Source organism: Pleurodeles waltl, chromosome 9 (assembly GCF_031143425.1).
Source record: "Pleurodeles waltl isolate 20211129_DDA chromosome 9, aPleWal1.hap1.20221129, whole genome shotgun sequence".
Taxonomy (NCBI): Eukaryota; Metazoa; Chordata; class Amphibia; order Caudata; family Salamandridae; genus Pleurodeles; species Pleurodeles waltl.
Window position 1 is genome coordinate 133024566 of NC_090448.1, and position 25821 is coordinate 133050386.

The following is a 25821-nucleotide window of genomic DNA, read 5'->3' on the forward strand; positions in this document are numbered from 1 at the left end:
TGCAAACTTACAACCCAACTGCCTTGCCAATGCGTGCAAAATCACTACAAGCCATCAACACGTCCCAGTCTACTAGAAAGTTTCAAAGTAGCTAAGGACATGGAACTTCTTCTAACTGATGCTGTGTTACGCAAAGCTGAATTAACTGAACTTATCATATTGCCTATTCAGTGCACACCACAGGCTGGAATTCAAGCTCTGATCTCCTAGCATACAGTCCCACTGAAGGTTTGGTTTTTACCGGTAATGCCATCTCTAATCACAAACTATGCAACAGTATACTCAGCTCTGAAAAAATGCCAGAATCTGCGTGCTCAGCCTGAAGACCATCCTATCCTGACAGTCTACTGTGATTACGGCATTTTCCGTATAGTAGCTGATATTTGTATGAGCAATCCAGTGGAATTTGATGATCTTTATGCGATGATGGGCATTTTCCACATGACAAAAGTTGTGTTGTGGTGTGCAGGAAGTTATCTCAGTGGATGTGGCATTGAGCGGGACTCATTATGTCCGTTCGTTACAAGGTATGCTCATCATATCTAAAGCTACAGAAACATTGCATTTAAATGCCTGGAATACAAATGAAAAAATAAGGTATTGCATATCTTATCTCAGATGTGGACAAGGCACAGGGTGCACTTCATTCAAAAGACATAATGCAAAGCCAAGCAATGTCCAGTACATTTAGTTCAAAATCAGAAAACCTGAAAACAATGTTCATCAAGTTTGTCAAAGAATGTGATGAAAAATAAGAACTTTGTAACTACTGGAGAAATGTTTTACACATGATAGCTCTAGTGAAAAACAAGGTACATGCTGATCGGGAAGGTGATGGGGAGCTGCATGGAGTCACTGATTACTGTGTTTGCACACATTTGATTGCATAAACTACATGAGATATGGGTCCTGGTATTTGGAAAGAGTGAAGAAGCTAGATGTGGAAAAACCATACCTCTACAGGTTGTTGGGTGCTAAAACGTACTGAATTATCTTCTTCCAACAAACACACTATGTGATGGAGATGCTGCAACCAAACCAAAGAAGCACAACTCATACAAGAGCTTAAAAACAACTTTAACCAGAAGAATTTCAATTAAAAAAGGTGTCATCATTGAAAACTGCTGTTGTTTTGGACTAAGTATCACAATTGCAAATGGTCAATATTTCATCCACACAAAACTTCACAGAGTTTGTTAGGACTGTTCTAAAGATATCAAAATCAATGTGCACCTTGCAAGAACTGCACATTGTCTTTGGCAGTTATCCTGAAATATCTGTTAAAGAATGTGAGAGACTCAGCCGAATGTCTACAAGTGTAACAATTGACCTTCCCTGCATCAGATACATTTTGGTCATCAACATCGAACAAGATGACTTGGGGATGTTAACTTGCCAAAACATTGCTGATGCTTTAGTGAACACTGAATTTCCAATTATTGCAACTGAAATGATCAGCAATAAGGAGCTGGTGCCTGCAGAGATATATTCAATAGGTATGGGCCATATTGTTCAAGAACTTAACAGCAAATTGGAGGAAGCTGACCTTCGTGTTGTGACACATGTTGAGTGGGCTTTTCAAAATAGTTCCAATCGAGTCATTGTACTGTCAAATGACAGATGTTATTATTGTGCTACTTAGTTTTGCTGCAATGTTCATGAGACAAGGCTTGTCAGAGTTATAAATACGTTATGGAACAGGCGAGAAATTACACTTAATCCTGCTTCATACTCCATGTGAATTTGGTTTGGAAGATATGGATGGGGTGTTAAAACCTACAAAATTTCTAAAGGCTCTACCCACAGAACTTACACGTACATGCAAAACCTGTGCTATAAAAAAAATTGTCCCTGTCGATATGCTTTTCTCTAATGTTCAGCATTCTGCAAATGTACCACGAGTGAGTGCCAAAATAAACAAAGTGAACTATGAAAATGTGTATAAAACAGGAGTGATAATTTCTTTTCATATTCAGATCATAAGCATTGTTTGCTGTATACATTAAATAATTAAAAACCATTGTTATTTGTTTTATTTCTATATATGTCTCTTCTTCCTCTATTATAACCGCCATTTTGGACAATGGTGAAATGTTTGCTCTGAGGAGTTATTTTCTGTCTCTATAAGACTGCTTGCCTCCAAAAACCTATGTTTTGGCACCAAAATGAAGTATATACGCACCACAGTTCCTGAAGTATTACATCATTACTGCAACACATCCTCCAGTTTAAAAAATGTCGCCCTGAATAATTCGGCCTGGAACAGCAGAGTCTTCCCAAGCTAAATTACTTCTCTTATGAACCAAGAGCCAAAACCCAATTCAAAAATGAAAATCTCAGAGTTCTGAGCATCATAGAGTTTTTTTTTCAAAGGTGCCCCTTCTATTTGACATTCTGGGGCATATTTAAGAAAAGTGGTGCTGCACAAAGTGTAGCACCACTTTTCTTGCGCCCCATAGCACCCCCCTAACGTCCCCATGTGTGAGCCATATTTAAAATATAGTGCACCATGTTGTAATAGGGAACTAATGTCAGAACTTTTTATGCTAGTCTGGAGATTTGCAGGATTAGTGTAAAAAAATAGTACGCTAATACTGCAAAGCTCATTGAGGCCTATTGTAATCAATGGTGTGCCTCCTTTTAACACCTGCTCTGAGCATGCATTAAAAGTGGCAAAAGAAATTACACAAAGAAATCTGTCAGATTTCTTTTCGCTATATTTTCTGACCCCCCACCCCCCTCCCAATGGGGGAACACCCTCTTTGCATACATTATGGCTGGTGCAGGCATAATTTAGTGCAATGGGTTTCAAAGTGGCACAATGCGTGCATTGCACCACTTTATAAATATGGTGCTGGGATTCTGGCCTTGTTGGGCCACATTTGTGTAAAAGAAAATGACACTAATGAGGTGCAAGGAGGCCATAGGGGCTCTTAAATATGCCCTTCTGTTTTGTTTTAATTATGGCCCTTGTTGCTCCAGAAAATGGAATGAGTTTCTGCTAATGAAACTCCACAACTTTCCTGGAGTCAGAAATGTTGTTATCCATTCTTGTTCCTCTTATTGATTTACATTTCCTCTCAAACACAAATATCATAGTGAAGTTATTGTCTACGTGTTGCACTGGAGGAGATCTTTATCCTAAAAAAAAAAAAATCCTATCTGATGGTGTTCCCTCCTCATGTTTATCGTCAAAACCGGTGACACCTAACAATGGCAAGTGTAAATAAGTTTAAGGGAAGGAAATGAATTGCAAAAATGTTCATTATAGGTACAAACTAAAGTAGCTGTTCAACTTCTTTTGCATGTCTCCAGATTTGCGTACAAGAACAATTCAACCACACTGGTGGAGTTTTCATTGAGAGAAAATGACTGTATGAGTGCAAACTAGCATGACATGAATCAGAAGACGATTTGGGGCCAGCTGTACAAAGTATTTTTTGGTCGCAAACACTATGATTCAGGGTTTGCAACTGAAAAATGCTTTTTCTATTGTACTAATCCCACTTTAGGAGTGAGTAAAAGTTTACAACTCTTACAAAGGAACTGAACCCCATACCCTTTTGGTGCTTGGAATGGACAAGCTCTGGGCATCCGATCTAAATTTCAAACTGTTATGTGAAGCATCAATGTTTTGAAACCACAATCTGGTCACAAACATTGAAGTTACAGACTCCTTGGTAGTGGGGGTATTGCGCGAACTGTGAAGTAAAAAATTTTTTGTTACCAAACAAACTTTAAAAAACAATAACTTTTCTTGCAGCACAGTTCGTTTTTAGGGAAACAGGCTGTATTAAAGAAGTGTACTTTATTTAAAGGCGATCACAGATGTGGTCTTCTGACCTTAGGGGACCACCATCCCTGTGATGGTCACAAATCATCCCATTTTGAGACTTACTCATTAATATTCATGAAGTAGATTGGATAATGACCTACTTTGAATTGGAATTTTACAAAATAACTGTTAGACCTGACAGCCTTAGGGTGGCCTTCCCCCAGACTTTTTGGCTTTCACCCCTTGTTTTTGATGTATCTTTTTCTTGGCTTTAGGACTCTGAGCACTTTACCACTGCTGACTAGTGCTAAAGTGTACAAGCTTCTCCCCTAAACACAGTAACATTGTTGTATCCACAACTGGCATATTTAATTTACTTGTAAGTCTATTGTAAAATGGTATACCAAGGGTCTGTAAATTAAATGCTACCTGTGTTCCTGCAGCATTGATTGTGCCACCGACTTAAGTAACCCTTTAAATATGTCTCAAGCCTGCCACTGCACAGCCCTTTTAGCAGCTTGTGACTTCTAAGAACTATTTTTCCTTTAAGGTTAAAAAATTGTTATCTCAACTTCTACTGATTGGAGTTTTGTTGTTTGGGTCTCGTTTTACTCAGATAAATATTCTCTATTTTTCTAAACCTGTGTGGGGACCTTTTTGGGGTGTTTTTATTGCATAACTGTGTGTGTGTGTGTTGCACAAATATGTTACACACTGCCTCTTTAGATAAGCCTGCCTGCTCTGTGCCATGCTATGAGAGTGTGAGGACAGGGTATCTCTAAGTTTGTATCTAGCTTACCTTGAATAAAAGTGGTAGTTCCTGCGTGTACGGGGTACATACTAATGCCAGAAACCCCAGTTCTAACAAGAACCTATAAGGACATAGCTCACTTCACAATATTCTATACTGGTCACCAAAATACTGGCTGCAAATTGTGACCAACCCCAGTATTTAGTATTTGAGGCCCTTGGAGTACTCGCACTTTCTCAAGAAGCCAAATGAGGACCTGGATCGGGAAAGCGGTGACGACAGTGGGGGATTGTTTACGGGAAGGGGTCCTACGCCCATTCATGCATTTGACCGAGGAGAGGAGACTCCAGGGGGGGGCGGGGGTGGGTCAATTCCTCTTGTACCAGACGCTGGCGCATGCTATTAGGGGCTATGGCTCACAGTGAACGCAGAACCAGAGGTGCATAAAATACTCCAACTCTTATTGACAATAGGAGAGGGAGCCCATTTGGCTACCATGCTCTACAGAGCCCATAGCAAGATTGCTCTAAAGTCTCTGCAAGCGTTAAGAATGAAATGGAAGGGACGCTGGGCAAGGACATGACGGACACAGAGTGGCAAAAAGTGCTGGCATATCTCTCCGTAAGGTATCGCGTAACTCACGTCTCCGCTACATCCAATATAATTATATACACAGAACATATCTCACTCCGCACAGACTCAGGGTAATATATGGCGGCGAACCCAGGGAATGCCCCAGGTGCAATGATTTAGATTCAGATTTTAATCACATGACATGGGGGTGCCCCGGGAGCTAAGGGAAGGGTCCTAGACGAGCAGCTGGAGCTGGATCCTTCCCTCTGCCTACTGGGGCTACACTCCAGACCTGCCCCTAAGAGAGTTGGCAGCTGGTTCTTGGACCTAGCCATGGTACTACTCAGGCGTTGGGTTGCCATGGCCTGGAAATCACCTACGGGCCCGGCCCTGGAGGACTGGAGACGAGATGTATCAACTTGGGCACAGGCTGAACTACAGGTGCTGCAGAGAGAGGAGGCTTGAGGAGTGCGCGCACTTCCTATTGCTTCCTTGTGGGCCAAGGTACTGGAGGCATGGGAGATACAGAGACGGGGGTGGGTGGTGACCTAGAGGCCGAAGAGGGTATGTCCTGCTAGAAAGGGGCCCCATCCCCACTCAATGGAATATGGGGGAAGTGATGTAACCCATGTCATACAGCAGAGAACACTCATTGTGTTTATTACCAGAGGTGGGCAGGCAAGGGCCACTGCTTTGACCTCACTACATTTATACTGCCTCAACTAGTAAACCCTAGACAATATCTATAGCCAGTTGGAGGGAACTCTACTCCTCTATTGGAGAGGAAGAGTGATCACGGTAAGGATACTGAGTTCCCAACTTAGATAGCCTGACCAATTTTGAATACCTCATCTACACCACAACACGGAAGTGCCCCTCCAGCGCATTGTTAAATGTTCCATTTCGTTGTGTTAATTGTTTGAATGGTAATATTAAGGATGATAGCGAAGGACTGCTAACTGAAGTGGGGTAGTTGTTGCAAGATTATGCAAATGCAGATGTATTTACTGAATATACTTGATGCCACAGTAAACCCAGAAGGGTTGCGATACAACTGTAACATTGATTAAACCATCTGAAATGTCCAAACTTTCATATATACCATGCAACAGATAATACTACTCCTATCCAAGAGTTGTACTTCTTTGAAAAATACCAATAAACAACGTTTTTAAAAAATGAGGCCCTTGGAGTAACAAATGAATGGATGCACAAGTACCTATGAGGCTATGACCTATTATTTTTTAGGAGACAGGGGTTTGGTAAAACATGACCTGTGCTGGGGTCAGGACCCTTTTTGTGTGATGAACAGGCTCCAATACCAGGGAGAGCTCTTGCACAGTAAATTATGTCCATGTTTCTTTTATGGTTTAATGCCCTCTGTAAAACGGTAAAGAGGTAATGGCCCTCATTTTTGTGTATTTCCTATACCTTTTGTTTTGTGATATCAACATTTCTATCTTTGGTTAAGAGGTCTTCCAATGTGATATCTAAAGGGTTGGTTGGCAACTTTATCAGCCGTGAAAAGCCACAGGTGCCAACCAACCATCAGCATCTGTCTCGCTGCATCTAATGGATTATGGCGTAGACAGGTTTAGACATTTCAGATTTGGTTGTTCTCTCTGACTGCGGTGCTGTAATTAACAAGGCAGTGGCTAGAGGGCTAAGGGTGTAGATGGTGTTAAAGAGGTCCATCTGGGCTCATTCCTTCAACACTTGCAGTTTTGGTTCAGAATATGTTGGCTCCTTCCTCTACTTTTCCTTCGATAGGGTAAATATGCTTATGTTGTATGTACATTTTTTGTCATGTCTACATGCAGTGCATGGCAATAAAGATTTTCTGAGAGCTACTTTACGATTGGTCCTGATTTTCACTAGAAAACTCAGAATAAGAGTAATCTTTCGCTTGGTTTTTAGGTGGTAGGTTTTCTCATAACTGCTCTTTATCAGGATTGTCCTGGTCATCCCTTATATTGTGATGAAGCACATCTGGTGGTGAGAGTAAGGAAAATGTATTTTCATTTAAAATTCTCTGTCCTGGAACTCTCCCTCATCTGCATATCCATGTTTCATTCTTACAACAGCAATTAAGAAAGATAAAAGACACTTAGCATGAAAAAGGCCAGCAGGCATGAAAAGTTGTTTAAACACCACTGATAATGTAAATTTGAGCATTGCAGTTGCCAGTCACTTATAAGTAATGTGGCAAGTACGAGTAAAATATGCTTTGTGCCTCCCTGTTAGTAAAAGAGGTATACCTTTTCTCAAAGTATAACCTTGATAACCCCAATTACATACCTTTATGTTGTGCAGCTGATCTCTTATGTGTATATGGTTGTTGCTGGGCATTTCTGTTCCACCACTCTTTACTCTTTCTCTTTTACATTTCATAGGTTTTCATAAGATGTATACTTTTTGATTTTCCCCTCACAAGACAGCAGTGTTTAGACACTGTACTTAACAGGACAGTGATCCAAAGGGACAGAGCAATCAGTATAAAATAGAGACCTGAGTCAAAGGTAAAGGTATATAGATACACATGATCATATATCCCCTTTGAAAGCAGACAGCTGAGATCTGATCATACTAGACGGATTGTTAGACAGTTATCCACAGTATAATAACATTACCGACTATGGACATATTTCCAGACTTGGTTATATTATAATGAGGAATGTAAAGGGTGAACAAGGAACTGTTTGTTGTCACCCAAACAGGACTAACCTCAGTTATATGTTTCTTTAATTTTGATTGCTCTCACCTTTCTTGTTTTCTATTTTATAGGTTTGTTTTTCTTTTTATCACACATTTAGACATAAGGAAATCAGGTCTCATTGAGAAAACAGAGAAGTTTTAGATAAAAATGAATTATCAGACCTCACAAAAATGATCTCCTGTCAACTATAGCAACTGAGTAAGAGTCAAGATGGGCAGTGAACCACTTTGAAAAAATGTCAAGCAGATGAGAGTGCTTCTACATTCCTATATAAACACAGATGGAGGTCTCTTTTTTATAACCTTTTCCACTTAACAAATACATTAGATGCTGTGAGAAAGAAGCATTGTGTAATGCTCTTAAAGCTTATGCAGACAAGAGTTAGTATACAAAATAAACATTAAACACGTATAGCCGCTGATTCCAAGCATCAACCCATACATCTGCTGTAGACTGAGGATTCATTTTTTCCAGATTTAAAGACATAACTGAATTCTTGCATTTCAGTGGGTTTGAAAAGTTTATCTAAAGTAGTTTTTGCATCGATATGGTTGTAAGTCAAGATAACGATCCAAAAATATCTACCTACAACATAAACTGCAAAATATTAGCATGCAAAACATGGCCAAGGTAGGCATTTATAGATTTATCATTCTAAATCCTCAAGTTCTACCTTAACGATATAGTGAACATTGATAACTTGTAGTCAATACTGTAGAAGGTTGATATTTTTCATAGAACAACCATCAGTTCAAAGATGGGCTGTCTGCTGTAATACATCAGTGGTACTAGAACATTTTTCAGAGTATTGTTGTTGCCATCAATGTTACTTCACTGAAGTCATGGGGATTGCAAAAAATGCGAGCATCACACGAAGAACAAGCCACGCCAATTCATCAGGAGAGAGGTAAGGATGTGGTATGTAGCCGGGATGCATCTTGGAGCACACTGTCACAAATCTATTACCAAAGCATGGAGTGTGGGGGCGCACTGTCATTCACAGACAGCCCAGTTTCCATTGCAATGACTGCAAAATTAACAGTGACATCCAGTTTTACTGATAATACTGTATAGAACACAAATGATAACGTGTGGAAATTGGATTTCTGCACCTATTTATCATTTATATATCCCTAAGTAGAGTTTTGTTTTGTTTTGATCCTATTAAATCCTTTGTTTCCATCACACTTCAGAATTACAAAAAAGTGCTTTATTTGTGCTTTCTAACTGCTGATATATTTTGAAATATTTGTAAAGTTCATTTACAGGTACTTAAATGTTGTGTTAGAAAACAACCGACATCCTTTCCTTTCACACTCCCTGTACCCCAACACGATTGTCAGATACTTCACTTTACAAAATCCTCTACCACTGCAGTCTGAGAGAGAAATGTAAACATCAATCTCCAATAATTAGTATCTATTTGTCAGAAGAAATGGCCTGACATTTGACCTATGTCTCTGAACGCTCAGCAAATGTGACAAGATGTAAACAACATGATCATTCGCTTTCTGAACTCCATCATGATTATTTTCAGGGAGCTGCTGCTCCCCCCCACACCTCTACTTCCAGCACCTATGTAATACATATTCAAAAGATATATGAAGACAAGTGAGAGCCCACACTCCATTACCGGCTCCACAGTAAGCTTGTCAGTAATTATTTTCTGTGTGTCTAGAAAAAAGGTTTGTATCCTGGCAGTCAACAGACCACCGCAGTGCTGAAGGAGTTGTTTATACAGTGAGCACCCAAGCACTCCTGCTTTTCAGTAGCAGATTGTAATAGTACAACATCATTTTTCATAAATCCCTTTGCTTGGGTTTTTAATTAGTTTACCTTCTATCTTCTGTCTTCATTTAAACTGTCCTTATTGATTTCTACCATCCAAGCACCTCTGACGAAGTTGTGCCTTTTGAATTTGGAATGCATAGTCATAAGGCGATCAATGGTACGCTTTAAGGTGGCATTCTGATTGTCCTGCCTTTGATCTTCTCTTTCTTTCTTTTCACTGTGAGAGTACCACTAAAGTAATTTTGTTTCTGTTCCACCACAACGCTGCTAGTCAGTTTTTCACTGCTATCAATTTCTATAATGAGCCATGACAGACAATGTAGTGCAGGTATGGAGTGCAGAGCATGGCCAAAGAAAACATGCAGTGTGTGACGGAACATAGAACTAATATACTCAACATAAAATCAATGGACTATTCTTAATTATATAGCAAGTGTGAAGGACAAATACGTATTAATAACATTGGAATCAATAGAAAGAAGAGCAAACACCATTCTCTACAAAACCTGAAATATTTTACTTTTTTAAACTTTGATCTAAGTTTACTTAGATTCAATGAACTTGATACAAGAGCATTTGATTGGATTTGGTAAATAAAACACTGGAATAGATAGCCACAATAAACTTTGTTAGAAATGTACATGTTGCGAAAATAATAATAATAATCAAATAAAAAACAGCACGATGTCTGGGTTATACTACATAAATGTTCAACAAGAACGGTGTACTGTGTCTCCAGAAGCTTAAAAAAGCCTGCTCTGCATAAGTCTGGGGCCCTATTAAGCTAACTTTCTTAGACTCCTAGCATTCATAACTTACTTCCAACAATAATGGTGCAAAGGTTACTTAATAAGGCCTCAGTTGTTTCCTGTAGCTGTTTTTTTTCATCGACATAACATCCAGATAATGTGTATATAAACAAAGCTCATAAGAAATGTACAAATATAAAAAGCTACAAACATTAATAAATTACATCATCACAAAACACAGAAACACTTCACAAGGTGCTATTAAAATAACTGTATACCCCTTATCATAGAAGAATTAAAACAAAGAGCTGGTATTAAAATTGAAGACGGATCTTCAAAGTGTGTCTTAAATAGATTTCTGTATTTGATTCGTTATAAGACATTTTATAAGGCTGCACACAGTTTACTTGTTTTTCAGGCAACACCTATTCCATAAGGAAAAAAAAATATCATCAATTAACTAAGATACAACAGTTTATTATACTCGGCAAACTTGTATAAATGTCAATGAAGTAGTCTATAGAAAGAAACTTCTAAAGATACTTTGCTTTTATAAAAAAAGAGGTTATTAAAAAGCTATTTACAAGCTACATTCTATGAAAATATGCCTTATTAAACACATCTAAAAAAAAAGACGTGATTGCCTGAGAAACAAATGTACCCCCTTAAGTGCTTATGTGCAGGCAAGCCATTTAAAATGAAATTATGTACTCTACACCAAACACAGAAAGAGTAGAGAAAAAAGTATCCAGTTAAACTGTCAATAAGCATAACTTAACCTTTATCAGAAACCTGGGTGTTTGTGCAGCCCATACTTCCAGAGCTTTCAAAAGTTCTGTCTGATAAACGTCTTTGATATGAGCACCAAAACCTGATTCTGAGACAAAAGGAGACTGTGATCTCAGGTGCTGCAACTAAATTACTGCAAATGGTTGTTTCAAAAGTTTGCTGAGCTGCTTGAAGTTGGTGTGGTCAGAGATACAGCTCCCTATGTTTGATAAGCAGTGTCCTGAAATATATAACAGCTTTAGGCAACATTTAATATTTTCAGGATTAATTGGCAATTTGGAATCAGTTATTATGAACTGTGCCCTAGGGTATTATCGGTGGATATACACAGAAAACAGCACAATAAGTATCACTGAAACAGGAAGAAAGGAGTGCTCGAAAAAATCCTTTTTATCTTCCTACCTTGATATTAAGTATGTATATGCCATGCTTTATGATCACATACAGCGCCTTCCAAAATTCATGCTTGCATCATTTTTTAAATGTTCTGAAATCCGAGTGTGCATTGCTTTTTGCTTGAACTAGTTTTTTCTCACTTACGGACAGGTTCAAGGGATACTTTCCTAAAACTGGAATGATCCGTAATATCTTCTCTTCTTAACTTTTTTCGAGAACTAGTCACTCTCAGCAATTTGAGAAAGGACATATCTATTACAAAATATTTATAGCAGTAATCTGTACACTATAACTGCTGAAAGGTAAAAAGAATTACTAAAGTGGTGGCATAAAGTTACTGTAACTTATTTTTCCCAAACACGATGCAGAATACTACTGCAGTCCTTAGAGAGTTGAAAGATTAGTGTAAGCTCAGCAGTTACTAAACTTGAAAAAGTCTTGGGCTTATAAACATTAAAGAAGAAGTTTCCCATTTCGATGTATCTTTAAAATTTTCCCAAGCCTCTGTTTAGCTGTTGCCATTCCTTTTTTTGTACGTTTTCCTAGGATTTAATAGAAATGAAAAATTAATGATGGGAAATTGAAATGAGATTGAAATCACACAAACTGAAAATGCTAAATCAATACAGATTGTCAGAAAAAAACAATATCGTCATCAATCAATGCATCTTTCCAGCCATTACTTGTGTGAAGCAAAAGCACTCCATTGTATTTCAAAATTAAAAATTGTGAAAGACTAAAATGATTACGCATTAAAGGTCAGTGAGATTAAAACCGTATGATTCTCCAAGGGTAGCTACTTTTTTTTATATGTTCATGATCTGGGAACGCCTAAATTGACATTCCACAGCATGATATACAGAAATAAAAATCAACAGGTCTGGCCAAAGATTGATACTATATTAAGAATACATTTAGAACACAGGCATGAACTTGAATTGTCAAGAGGAGCAAAATGTAACCCCTGAAAAGTGGAGAGAGAGAGAGAGAGAGAGTGTGTGTGTTTTGACCAGCATGACCAATAAATGAGGCCAATAAATGATGTGTAACAATAGAAAAATCAAAAGAAACTTCGAAAGAGCAAAGTAAGAAAGCACAGTGAAATACAACAGCAGCCATCAATGTCAGTAGCTGTTTTAAGAGGTTCAGAGAGGATGGTTTAAAATAAGTGCACCCCTGAAATAATGGAATTCAAAACTCTATGTGAAAGAAAAAATGCCCCACAAAATAGCATACCATAATAAATGCTTACTATCAAGAAAAGGAAAATGTGAAAACATTCTCAGCAGATATACTGCTAGCAAGAATAATTTGCTAGCAACAAATATTTCACTTGGAGATACTGAGCTTGGACAAACTCCATAATGAATACTGTTCCAACCATTCGAAATTACAATTGTGGAGAATGTTATTTAAAGTTTGTGTCAAGGGAACAGTGCTATCACAAATATATTGGGCATATTAAAGTATAAGTATGAATGTATAAGTATGTATGAAAGAGCAACAACGAATATGTGGGACATACTAGTATATCACTCGAAACACTATGCTAGAAGGCTATTACCCAGTCAGCATAATATTGTAGGAGAACATGGTTCTTCAAACAGTCTGCGCCCATCAGGTACTTAGCATTGAATGTAAATCGGGTACTTTGCCATGAAGTGACCACTAGGCAATGTGTTGTAAATGTCTGTTGGTTATTGTGCCATGTCAATTCTATCAGACACAGTGCATGAAATGGCAAACCCACAATTTGTGACAGAACTTTCATTACAGTTAGAAATACCATGTTCATCACATATTCAACCTTGAAATGACCACTAGGTGAGGACTAATGAGATGCTAGATGACTCGTGAGATATTTTTTAGACCTTAAGTATTGAAATGCCCATGAATTACACTCACTGCATGTTGAGTTCTTGAGTCATAAAATGCCATTAAATACTGACAATGTGTTCTAGATCCTAATGCATTAAAGGACAGATTCACATATGTTTTTGTGTACCAACGTTCACAAAAGCAGCAATTTATGAACATAAGTGCACATGCTACAAATGTACCAGTTGGAATAGCGTCAGGATTGCAAGGGCCATATTACACAAGTGCCCCGGGGGCGCAACGGGTGTTTGCATATGCATTGTGCACTCCCGGGGTACCTTGGAATTGCAAAAGAGGCCGCAAATACTTGTGTGGCCCCTTCTGTAATACAGATAGCACTAATGCACATATAGCACCAGCACAATCATTAGAGGGTGTTCCCTCATTTGCATGCTGGTGTGTCCCCAAGAAAATTAGGGAATCTCTTTGCCTCTGCCCCCGCACCATATTACCGACGTGGGTGCAGATGCAAACATGACTTTAGAAAGCACATTGAAAGTGCACCACAAAATGGTGGTGCACTTTCAGTGTGCCTTCTGAATGCATCCCTCTAAAGCGATAAAAAGGGGTTCCGTGGACCACCCAGATATCCCCTTGCAGGCGGGTTTAGTCACTCACTGCACCCGCCTGCAAGGGGATCTCTAAACCCTGTTAAAAGATTAGGCCAGATGCCACCTACACAGAGAAACACGGATCAGCTTTTAAACAGTTGCTCTGTACTTGTCTTGAATGTACTGTCCTGTGGGCCTCATGAGTTTGCGGCTTTAAGGTGCGCTGTGGCGCAAACAGGGAAAGAGCACCCAATGTATAATACAGGCCCAGGTTTTCCATGGTATGGTGTGCATGACAAAGGAAATTAACCCCCTTTCCTACATTGTGAATGTTTACATTCAATTTGCTGCACGTTTTAGACAGTAGAAATGTACACAAAGTTACTTCAGTCAAACTAAGGAGCATGTGCCTTTGTATGGTTGAAAGGGAGGGAATTCACGGCAGAGAAATGTGTCCTTATGTAGAAAAAAAATGAATTGTGGTAATGCAAATTTCCACATCATTGACACATGCAGATTAATTTCCTTTCTGCAATTTCTCCAGGAGAAGCTTTGTCATAATGGAGTACTCCAGTACTCCAGAAATTGCTGCATATTTCTACAGCTACTCCTGGGATTATTTTTGAATCATACAATTTTTACAAATGTACTCAAAATTTAGTTTTTCTCTTCTGATCGTGCCTGAAATATTTACCAAGCACTTACTGTTGAATTATCCATTAGTTACAGACTGGTAAACGGCACTTAGGTTATTGTGGCCATCAAACATTGTGCCCAGAAAGTTCTTTTCAGCACTGAGCATGGAATTCCCACTAGACACTGAATGAGAAATAACTAGCAGGTACTGCAGTAGGTCTAGCCAGACAAAGCTTTTAGCTTATTGAAGTTCTTTCAGATGACTTTTTTCTTGAGAAGATGAAGAAGAACCAGACAAGCTCCTGATGGAGACCTGGCCCTTAATGCAGTTTGAATGGATACACCCTTCCAGGTGCTCCTGGTGAATTTGCTTCAAATATATTTCATTTTCAAAGAGAGGCAAAAGCTATGATTTACAGATCTTTCTGACAACCGTGTTTCACAGGAACTAAGTAAACTGGAAAAGTAAACTGAATATGTATGGAAAGGAGTGCCTACATTGGCCCAGCAGGGGCTTATAAAGACCCCGTGAAAAAAAATTATTGTGTTGACTTGTTGTCAAAGGGAAGAACTTGCAAAAGGGCCTGTCTTAAAGACACCCTCTAGCAACAAATCAGTCACTCTACCCTTTCAAATGCTTCGACAAAATATCAAAAGTTAAGTGCATATATGGAAGTATAGATGTACTACTCCTAACTCCACATCTATGTAACTTAATGATATATGTGGGTGTAGGTACATAATGTGGAGTTAGATATAAAAAATCTAGTATTACTTACCTGTTAACATTTTATTTTCGATATTCTGTCCTTGATATTCTGTCCTATCGATATTGTTGATTCCATATTCAGGGGGCGCACTGAGATAATGGGCTTTAAAAATGGTTTCAAAAGAAACCCTTCTATCACACCCTGGTTACCACTCCTCAGTCATAACACATCCAACCAGTACTTCATTAAAAAGATTGCAAGGAGGACATTGTATTTACTCGGTGTCACTGAAAAGTACATGTTTCAAATGTGACATCAAAGGTAATTTCCCGTCTGTTTAGCAAAGTTTCACTTACAGTAATTTCTAAGCTTGTTTATCCCTTTTGAATGAAAATGATACATTTGATTTACAAGAAATGTTGTTAAAGGACTAGTGGCGGCCCCTCCGCTATGGCAGGGGAATGTCGAGCGCTGCCGCAAGTAGAAAAATAAAGTTATAATAAAAGTATTTTATGAACAATTTATTTTTCCGCTTAGTGAGAGTGGGGCGAGCAACCCCCACCTCACCAGGGAGAAGTAGTGGTATGTGGACTTCTAAGTAAATGGTAAATGTGTTACTGCGAATGACCCTAGTTGAAAACCATGATTCACCTAAGGAGTAACTTGCTGATTTACGTGTTAGAAGGAGGAGCTGTCACCAAGGGCAGCAAAATACCAAGAACCGCTCCTGCCCTCCACAACAAAGGAAGATCTCCTGTAATGTCATGGAGACTTTTCAGGCAGGAAAGGTTTAAATGACCGGTCTTGGGAATGATTGTCTAACAAAAACTCCCTCAGTTCAGTAAATGAACATGCTGACTGAAGTAATCACACAATCGCTGGTACAATGAATTGAAAAAGTCAGACGGTAAAAAGGAAAACGTAAACACTGCAAATGCAAATGTATTTGTGGTAGAATGTAGTGTTTAAATTAAACATCTAGGGCCGTATTTATACTTTTTTTAGCGCCGCATTTGCGTCACTTTTTGACGCAAAAGCGGTGCAAACTTGCAAAATCCAATTGTATTTTGTAAGTTTGCGCCGTTTTTTCGTCAAAAAGCGGCGCAAATGCGGCGCTAAAAAAGTATAAATACGGGCCCTACTATCGAAACAGTTTCACATCTCGCAAATGTTTATAGATTCTGATTCTTTGCATTTTATTGCCCCCTTGTGGTGGGAAGTGGAGCAATCCTACAATAACTCAAAGGGCTCTATAGAAAAGAAATTTACGGCCCAAATGAGAGTTTCACGGATGGGTACTCCCTAATAAACGTGACAGATACCAGATCCGCCTTCTTACAAGTACATTATATTATAATGCACTCGCAATAAAGGGGGCAGCATAACCTTCTCATTTGTGATGGACAGCTCGCCCTCCAAACTCTCAATCAAGCCTTTAGCTTTCACGTGGAAAATGGCTTGAATTGGTAGTGAAACTGCAGCCTTGCAGTTCACAAAAAAAGGTAAATTTACGCATGTCATTAAATTTAATCATGCATGATACTGCCCCACTTTGAGCCTGATGAAATATTAGGTTTTAGAACATCCTTTCCATGGGCCAGAGAGTAGGCGTTGCAGAGTGAAGTTATTCTTGATCATTTTCGTAGTTACTCCCACCCTACTAGCAATCAGCAATTTACTCTGGGGGTGGGGGACGAGGTAAATCAATTTCCAGGATTAGGATGGGAAAAAGAGGTCCCCAAAATTGGTGGAGCCGTAGAAGGGTTTCTTCACAAAGAAAATGTGGAATTGCACTTATGTTGAGTATTTTCTGCATGCAAAATCGTTCAATTGTACAATTTGACAATGACTCACACAAAACTACTTTCGAGGCTTGTAAATTGGAATTTCTGAAAACTTTCCAAGAGTTCTACTGCAAACCCATAACTGTTGCAGGTTTCTAGAAGTACTCCCTATAAGGAAAATGTTACTTACCCAGTAGACATCTGTTTGTGGCATGTAGTGCTGTAGATTCACATGCTCTGCATTGCTCCTGCCATCTAGTATTGGGCTTGGAGTGTTACAAGCTGTTTTATTTCAAGAAGCATTTTGCGAGTCACAGGATCGTGTGACTCCTCCTTCTTGGAGATATTACACATGGGCATCGAGTCCTTTGTTAGATTGTTTTCCCACAGGCAGGTGAGAAAGAGTACAGAAGAAGAAAGAGAAAGAGATGCCCATGAAAGAGTATGTGCATATGTACAAATATATACAATTATAATGTAACTGAAATGGCCACAGGGATCCGGGGAGGAGGGAGGCTGAATGCGAATCTACAGCACTACATGCCACAAACAGATGTCTAGTCTACTGGGGAAGTAACATTTTCCATTCAATGGCATGTGTGGCTGTAGATATGCATGGTCTGCATAGAAAGTAAAGCAGTCCCTCCATAAAAAGCAGTGGCTAGCCTGTGGGTGGTGCAGTTGTCTGGAAAAGTGTTCTTAGGACAGCCTGTCCTACTGACGTGCTAATACATCTACACAATAAAGCTTTGTGAAACTATGTGGGGTAGACCAAGTAGCTGCATTACAAATGTCATCTAAAGGAATGTTTCCCAAAAACGCTATAGTGGTACCTTTTTCACTAGTGGAATGTAATGTAGGAGTTAGTGGCAGCTGTCTTTTAGCTTTAGCATAACAAGATTGTATGCACTTAACGATCCACCTAGCTATGCTATTTTTAGAAATTGCATTACTTGTAGGTGGTACTGAAAAGGCTAAAAAAATCTGCTTTGTTTTTTTTAGTCCTGTCAATGTAATATATGAGTGCCCTTTTGACATCTAAAGTGTGTAGTGCTCATTCTGCCACTGAATCAGGTTGCAGAAAGAAAACTGGTAATTCAATGGTTTGATTGATGTGGATGAGAGACCACCTTATCTTTATGTATTTGAAAGAAAGGTTCTTCTGAAGTTAATGCCTGGAGCTCGCTTACACGTACGAGTGATGTAACAGTGACTAGAAATGCCACTTTCCAAGAGAGGAACTGAACAGGACATAAATGAAGTGGCTCAAAAAGTGGGCCCATGAGCCTAGTGAGCACTATATTAAGATTCCATGATGGGGCCGGAGATGATCTAGGTGGAATTACTCTTTTGGGTCTTTCCATGAATGCTTTGATAACTGGGATTCTGAAGAGAGAAGTATGTTGTCTGTTTTGTGAATAGGCAGCTAGAACTGCAAGATGTAATCAGACTGAAGTGTAAGGTAAGTTTGGCTTTTGCAGGTGAAGCCATCAGCAAACATCTTGGACAGATGCTTTAATGGGGTCAGTGTTTTTTAATTGGCAGTAAAAAACAAAGTGTTTCCATTACACTCTGCAACATGCTCTACTTGTTGGTCTACGAGCTTCCTTAAGAATCTCCAAACACTCAGAAATTAATTGGAGATAACCAAACACTATGACTTTAGGAGCCATATCGCAAGGGTTAGGGATATGGGGTCTGGGTGTCTGATTTGTTCTTGGTCCTGAGTGAGAAGGTCCGGCTTGTTGAGGAGCTTCTCAGGGGGAACCTGCAAGAGGTCCAGGAGTGTTGTGAACCATGGCTTACATGCCCAAGTAGGAGCTACAAGTATCATGGTGAGGGATGTCTGTCTGATTTTCTGAACTAGAAATGGAATGAGAGGGAGAGGTGGAAAACGTAGGCAAATATCCCTGAACAATTCATCTATACAGCATTGCTCTTGGACTGAGGATGAGGGTACCTGAATGCGAAGCTTGGGCAGTTTGCATTTTCTTCTGTAGCGAAAAGGTCTATTTGAGGAGTTCTCCACATTTGGAAGTATTTTTGAAGGACCTGAGGGTGGAGTTCCAATTCGTGGTCTGCAAACTCATTGTCCGTTCCTGGGAGATACTCTGCCAGTAGGTGAAGGTGATGATGATGAGCCCACTTCCATATTGTTTTTGAAAGTTGTGATAACTGGAATGCCTGTGCCCCCCATTTTGTAGATAATACACTGCTGTCATGTTGTCTGTCCGAACCAAGACAACTTTGTGTGGCAGGTGAGGTAGGAAAGCTTTTACGGTTAGAAATACAGCTTGAAGTTCCAGATAATAGATGTGTGTGGATTGGTTTTTGAGATCTCAGATTCCTTGGACTGTGAAGTTCTGAAGATGTGCACCCTAACCTGTCAGAGATGCCTCTGTAGCCAGAATGAGCTGAGGCCCAGGGTCTCGAAAATGCCACCCTTTTAATAGGTTGGTGGAGTTCCACCTTTGCAGAGAGGGGTAAGTTTGGTGGTCTAACACTAGACCCTGAAGGTGACCCTGTGACTGAGATCATTGACGAGACAGACAGTTCTGTAGTGGACGCATGTGGAGTCTGGCATGAGGAACAATGACAATATAAGATGCTATCATTCTTAAGAGACGCATGACAGTCCTGACCGTGTAAGTGTTATTCTCCTGAAATTGAGGAAGACATTGCTGGAAACTGTGAATGCAGGCTGGATTGGGGTATGCTAACCCCAGCTCCGCATTAAAGATGGCTCCTAGATATGGCTGAACTTGAAGAGGCTATAGGTGGGATCTGAAGAAATTGATTATGAACTCTAATTTGTGAAGGTTTACTGTGGTTTGAGTGTGGAATTGACACTGCTGTAGTGTACTGGCTTTGATGATCCAGTCTTCTAGGTAAGGGAACACATTTATTTTCTGTGTTCCGAGATGTGCTGCAACAACTGCTAGACATTTGGTGAAAAACCAGGGAGCGGTTGTGACTCCAAAAGGGAGAACTTTGAACTAATAATGTTTTCCTGTGACCACAAATCTTAGGTATTTACAGTGTGCCAGATGAGTGGGGATGTGGAAGCAGGTGTCATTTAGGTCTTGAGCTGCCATGAAGTTGCCTTGTTGAGGGAGTGGAATAAAATCCAGAAGAGTAACCATGTGAATGTGTTCTGAGCGAATGTACTGGTTTAGGGGTCTGAGATCCAGTATGGGTCTGAGTGAGCCATCCTTTTTGAGTATGAGAAATTATGAGGGGAATACTCCTGTTCCCAGATACTGTAATGGGGCAGGTTCTATGGCCCATCTGAGGAGTAGAGACTGCACTACTTCTTTTAGAAGGGCAAGATGTTCATGAGATAACCTGTGTGTGAGAGGTGTGGAAGCAAGCTCCAGACACTAACTATGTTGGATAATGGAAAGGACCTACTGGTCCGATGTTATGTCTGTCCATTGCGATTGATCAAATTGAAGGCAGCCCCCTACTAGTGAGATATGGGGTTTTGGGAAGATGTATATATTCAGTTTTTAACCAAAAACAAAGGGAGGGCTGGTGTATCTGGAGTGTTTAAAACTGGTCCTGTGTACAATACTCCCATGAATATTAGAAAAGACAAGGGTACACAGTTCCAAATAATGGGTACTGTACAAATTCTAAGGATCCAAAAAATCAATTTGATTTAGAACAAGAGCCCTCACTCACCAAATGGTAACATGCTTCATCATCGGGCTTTTGCTCCTCGTCAGGCCGGCACTGCAATGCCTGACGGGCCCCTCGTGGGGGCTCTTTGCCGGAGATCATTTAAATGTAGAAATGCCGGTTCATGAATGGCGAAAAATGGGATTGGTATGTGGGGGTGTGAAAATAAGAATGGCTAGAGGTCTTAACGACCTCTCTCATGATTATAAACCAAATACGGGTAAAGATTAGAGATGATGTCTAATCCACCCTCAAAAGAAACAAAAAGCAATCCCAAAATTCAGGGAAAGCTAAAAGTAGGCCCAAAAATCACCATGCTACTAATATACTCAGTTTTTGCCTGAGGAGGGTGAACCACAGGCGGTAGTGTTCTTACCCCTGCCTCTAAAATTATAGCCCCTACACGTTCCTCTGAAAGAACCCAAAGAGTAAGAGGTCGAGGCTTGTTTGGTTTGGGAGATGTTTGGGTCAGACGTTGTTGATGGTCTATAACCTCCTCTGTATTTAGGGCGACAAAAAAAACTGTATCTGCCACTAAAAAGTCCCCATAGGCTTTGCAGTGCCTATATCTTTCATTAATTTCTCAAGTGTAGAGTCAATTTGAGAGCCAAAGGGATGCTCCTTGTCAAAGGGCATATTAAGTACCGCTTGTTGAACTTCTGGCTTGAAGCCTGAACATCTAAGCCATGCATGTATCCGCAATAAAATGCTGATGTTTATGCCATGTGCAGCCATATCAGCAGCATCTACTGCACATCTGTTAGTACTGTTTGCATTTCTTTGGCCCTCTGCAACAACTTGCTGTCCAGGTTTTTGGTGCTTATCTTGGAGAGATTGGAGGAGCTCCTCCATCTCCTCCCAGTCAGCCCGGTCGTACCCTGAGAGCAAGGCCTGAGAATTGGCAATATGCCAATGATTTGCCACTTGTGCAGCCACTTTTTTGCCTGCCGCATCCAGCTTCTTGCTTTCCTTTTCTGGTGGAAGAGAGTCCCCAGTAGCCTGGCTGTTAGCTCTCTTCCTGGCATTGGTAGCCTCTATAGAATTGGTGGACCTGAGGCCTGATGAATAGTGGGTCGGAAGGTGGGGGCTTGGATTTCTTGTCCACCCTGGGTGTTATAATCCTAGAGCGGACAGGCTCTTTAAAGATTTTGTCTGTGTGACGAAGTGTACCTGGAAGCATAGACAGGAACTGAATGTCTCTGTGGGTGGTGGTGAGGGTGTCAAACAAAAAATCCTGCTCTATTGGATCTTTATGGAGCTGCACATTGTGATAACTGGCTGCCCTAACAATGACCTGTTGGTAGCTAGCAGTATCCTTTGGAGGAGAGGACCATGCAGGATATAAAGCTGGATCCGTATTAATAATAGGATCTGGATCATAAGAGTACCAAGGGTCTGTGTCTGGATGTGTGTCCCCTAGATGAACCTTGTATGGTGAAGTCTTCTGCAGTGGGAGAGGCAGGAGAATGAGGAAGAGAAGTAGGTGGAGGGGAAGCAGGGAGCGAGGTGGTGTATATGGTGGATCAGGAGGAGCAAAAGGAGGAGGTAAAGGCTTGGTTGTAGTGGCTTTGTCCTTTAAAGTCTTTTTCGGAGGCGGTGAGCTGTCCAAGGCTTCCTGGAAGGTTAGCTTCTTCTTAAAAGTAATAGAGGGGGTAGCCACAGTACATCCTGCCCCTTCTTGTATGTATAAACGGTGCTGTTTAGCATCCATGGCCTCTAATATGGCTCAATAGGATACTGTTTAGTAGAAGATTGACTAGAATCCAATTGCTCCAAAGGGATGGTGTCTTGAGCTTTTCGGTACCAAAGATTTCGGTCAGCGAACCTTTTTTGATGTCGAACCTGATTCGGAGCTGTTTCTGCTTGGTGCTGATACACTTGATCCCGAAAATTTGGTAGTAATTATTTGGATGGAAGCAGAAGAGGTTGATACCGAAGACGTGGCAGTAGTCTTCATTTCGGTGCTGAGCCGACAGACAAGACAGCCGAAATGTCATTCGGAGACCAACCATGGCCTGGTGGCAGTGGTGGTCTGGTGACCTCAGTAAGGGCTTTTTTAAAAGTCTTCTCCTGTGCGTGTTATTCCCTGAAGATGCCCGCAGTGTCATCATTATGTGTCATCTCCAACCTAGGCACTCTTCCATCTCGAAGGGTCTTCTTCAATCAAAACGATCGACACGCATTGCAGGTAGCCTCCTGATGATTCGGTGAGAGGCACAAATTACACACCTGGTGATGGTCAGTGTCGGGAAATCTGAAGTGGCACGGAGGACAGAAACAAAATGGTGTCTGTTCCATCAGACCAGCATTTTCTTTGGTGCCACGTGGAGGTGGGCCCATATCCAGGCAAGACCCTACCCAAAGGCGGTTGGTTGGTACTGGACCCGATGAGTTGTAGACTAAGAAAGCAAGGTGGAAAATGTGATTGAAATAACAAGAATGTTGAATAAAGGATAGACAGAAAAAGTCTCGGACCAAGGCAAACCTAAGGCGGAGCAAAGAATACGTGTCCGCACACAATCGGGGAGAAAAAACATTCTAACAAATGACTCGATGCCCATGTGCAGTATCACTGAGAAGGAGGAGTCACTCGATCCCGTGACTCGAAAAATGCTTCTTGAAGAAAACCAACTCATAACACTCCAAGCCCAACACTGGATGGCAGGGACAGGGGCGTATCTACAGTCACATGTGTCATCGAACATTCAAATACTTTGTAAATCATGCAAGGATGTATGACTTTGAGTCAAATGTATGTATTTTTTTATTTACACTTAAGACCACAATAGGGCAGTCTGCCATCGACAATCAGGCCCTTGCACTTGCAAACAGCATTTTTGGATATACAAATGAACATAATCTGAAACAAGCATTGGCAAAACAAATAGGTCTGGGGTTAGCTGCTGACCTTTATGCTTTGCCAATACTTTTTGGAGAATTTGTGTTGTAAGAAGGCGTGCACTGAATAAAAACAAGCAGTGTCTAAAAGTGTTTATTTATATATATATATATATATATATATATATATATATACACACACACACACACACACACACAAATATATATGTGTGTGGTTCTTTTGTAGAAAGGCATGCATTGTATAAAAACAAGCAATGTCTAGAAGTGTGTATGTGTTTATATACATATGTGTGTGTGTATATATATATACATATATATATATATATATATATGTATTTATGTGTGTGTGTATATACATATATATGCACACGCACATACACACCCAGCACACATGGCATTGGACACAGAAGATGGATGGACGTTCACACTGTGCAAGTGCAGAATGCTATTACTCACAATCGAGTAAGCCAATGGCTAAAATTGGCTGAATGTGCGCTGCGTCATGCTGTATAGAAAATGTGAATGATGCTACTTTAGACCAACGGATGAAGGATGAATAGGGGCTTAGTGAGAGCCCCAATTTATATACATACGCACACATATACACGTATATTTATATATATTCACTTAAAAAAACAAAGGTTACAGGGAAGCTATAGTTAGGCTCCCCTTCTTAAACGTACAAAACCATAGAAAATCACCTGTTATAGTTAGAGTTATCTCAAATAACTATAACTTGTGACCTAACGTAGCTATAACTCGCACCCCTGCCATGCACAGTTTTTGGTCATAAATTTTACTGCAAATATTTCATTGATATTATCAATGATGTTAGCAAGGATGTCATGAGTGCCATAATCTGTGGGTTAATTTGCAGTGCATGGCAAGGGCGTGAGTTACAGTTACCTAAGGGCATGAGTTATAACTACTTGAGATAACTTTAACAGGTGAATTACTATGGTTTGGTAGATTTAAAATGGGAGTCTAACTATAACTATAATGTCCCTATAACCTTTGTTTTTTTCAGTGAATGTCTTTATACTCCATCACTCCTACCTTACCCTCTGGGGGAAAACAATCTAACATGGAGTCGATGCCCATGTGCAATGGAGCCGAAAAGGAGGAGTCACTCGATCCGGTGACTTGAAAACACTTCTTCGAAGAAAAACCACTTGTAACACTCCAAGCCCAACACTAGATGGCAGACGTATGCATAGCATGTGTATCTGCAGCGGAACATGCCACGAACATATAAATATATATATATATATATATATATATATATATATATATATATATATATATATATATATATAATAAAAACAAACAGGCAGCACTTTTTCCACTTGTGCCTATGGTCAAGCATCAGCATTGACACACTAGTGCACCATGACATTTGGACAGACTCCCTCTAGACTGCCTGTCCTTCAGGCCTATCTTTGCCACGAGTAACGAAATGTCCAGGGACTTTTTCCTACACTGAGGTGAGACAGAGCAGAGGCAAGCATCCCATCCATTTTAGCCTGCTTCCTCAGATCACAAGGGCTGAAATTATGTTTAATGGAACTTAATTTACTCACTAAAAACAAAGTTTAACTATCTTTAAAAGATATCAATAGTGGATGTGTTCACAAATAACGTATAAAAGTTCACAGTGTAAGAACACATATGACAAAATTGAGGTGTGTGTAATATAGAAAACTGCAAATAGCTTTGTCTTTGTTGAATTGGCCATTACAAGGGAGACTTCACGTGTTCTCTGGGCCCATCCAGCAAACTATTTGCCTGCTCACAGGAAGAGTGAAGTCCATATTTTGTCATTTAGTTGTGTAACTCTTGAAAAGTTTAAAGTAAAAACGGTGAAAATATAACGCACAAGAGCTTTCGGTGAACAGGTTCAGTTTGAGGCTCAGATTTGTCTCGGGGCCTACCAGCCCAGCCCCATGCTGCACTGGTGTGATGCTAGTGTGCCTTTCAGGCAAAGGTGTGCAAAAAAGAAATACATATCTGTTCCAGCTGTGCATGCAGACTGTAGCGAGCTTTGGGAGAGCAGCACAAGCGCACTAAACAGGTGGGTACTTTGAACTGCTGTCAGAGGCAGACTTACAATTTAACACAGTCATGCCACAGGATCATTTAACTTCATTAAAGATGTTGGGGTGGCGGGAACTTCTGCTTTATG

General features: G+C 40.1%; 1 protein-coding gene across 2 annotated transcripts in view; it reads right to left on the reverse strand.

Annotated features, from left to right (window-relative positions):
* Nucleotides 1–10099: 10099 nt before the first annotated feature.
* The window catches only part of PHF2 (PHD finger protein 2), a 450390-nt gene continuing 434668 nt past the window's right edge, over nucleotides 10100–25821 (reverse strand). For both annotated transcript variants that reach the window (XM_069206411.1, XM_069206410.1), the window contains one exon: nucleotides 10100–12082. In XM_069206411.1, coding sequence (XP_069062512.1) covers nucleotides 11994–12082 — 89 coding nt within the window. In that variant the 3' untranslated portion in view covers nucleotides 10100–11993. The remainder of the gene's footprint in view (nucleotides 12083–25821) is intronic.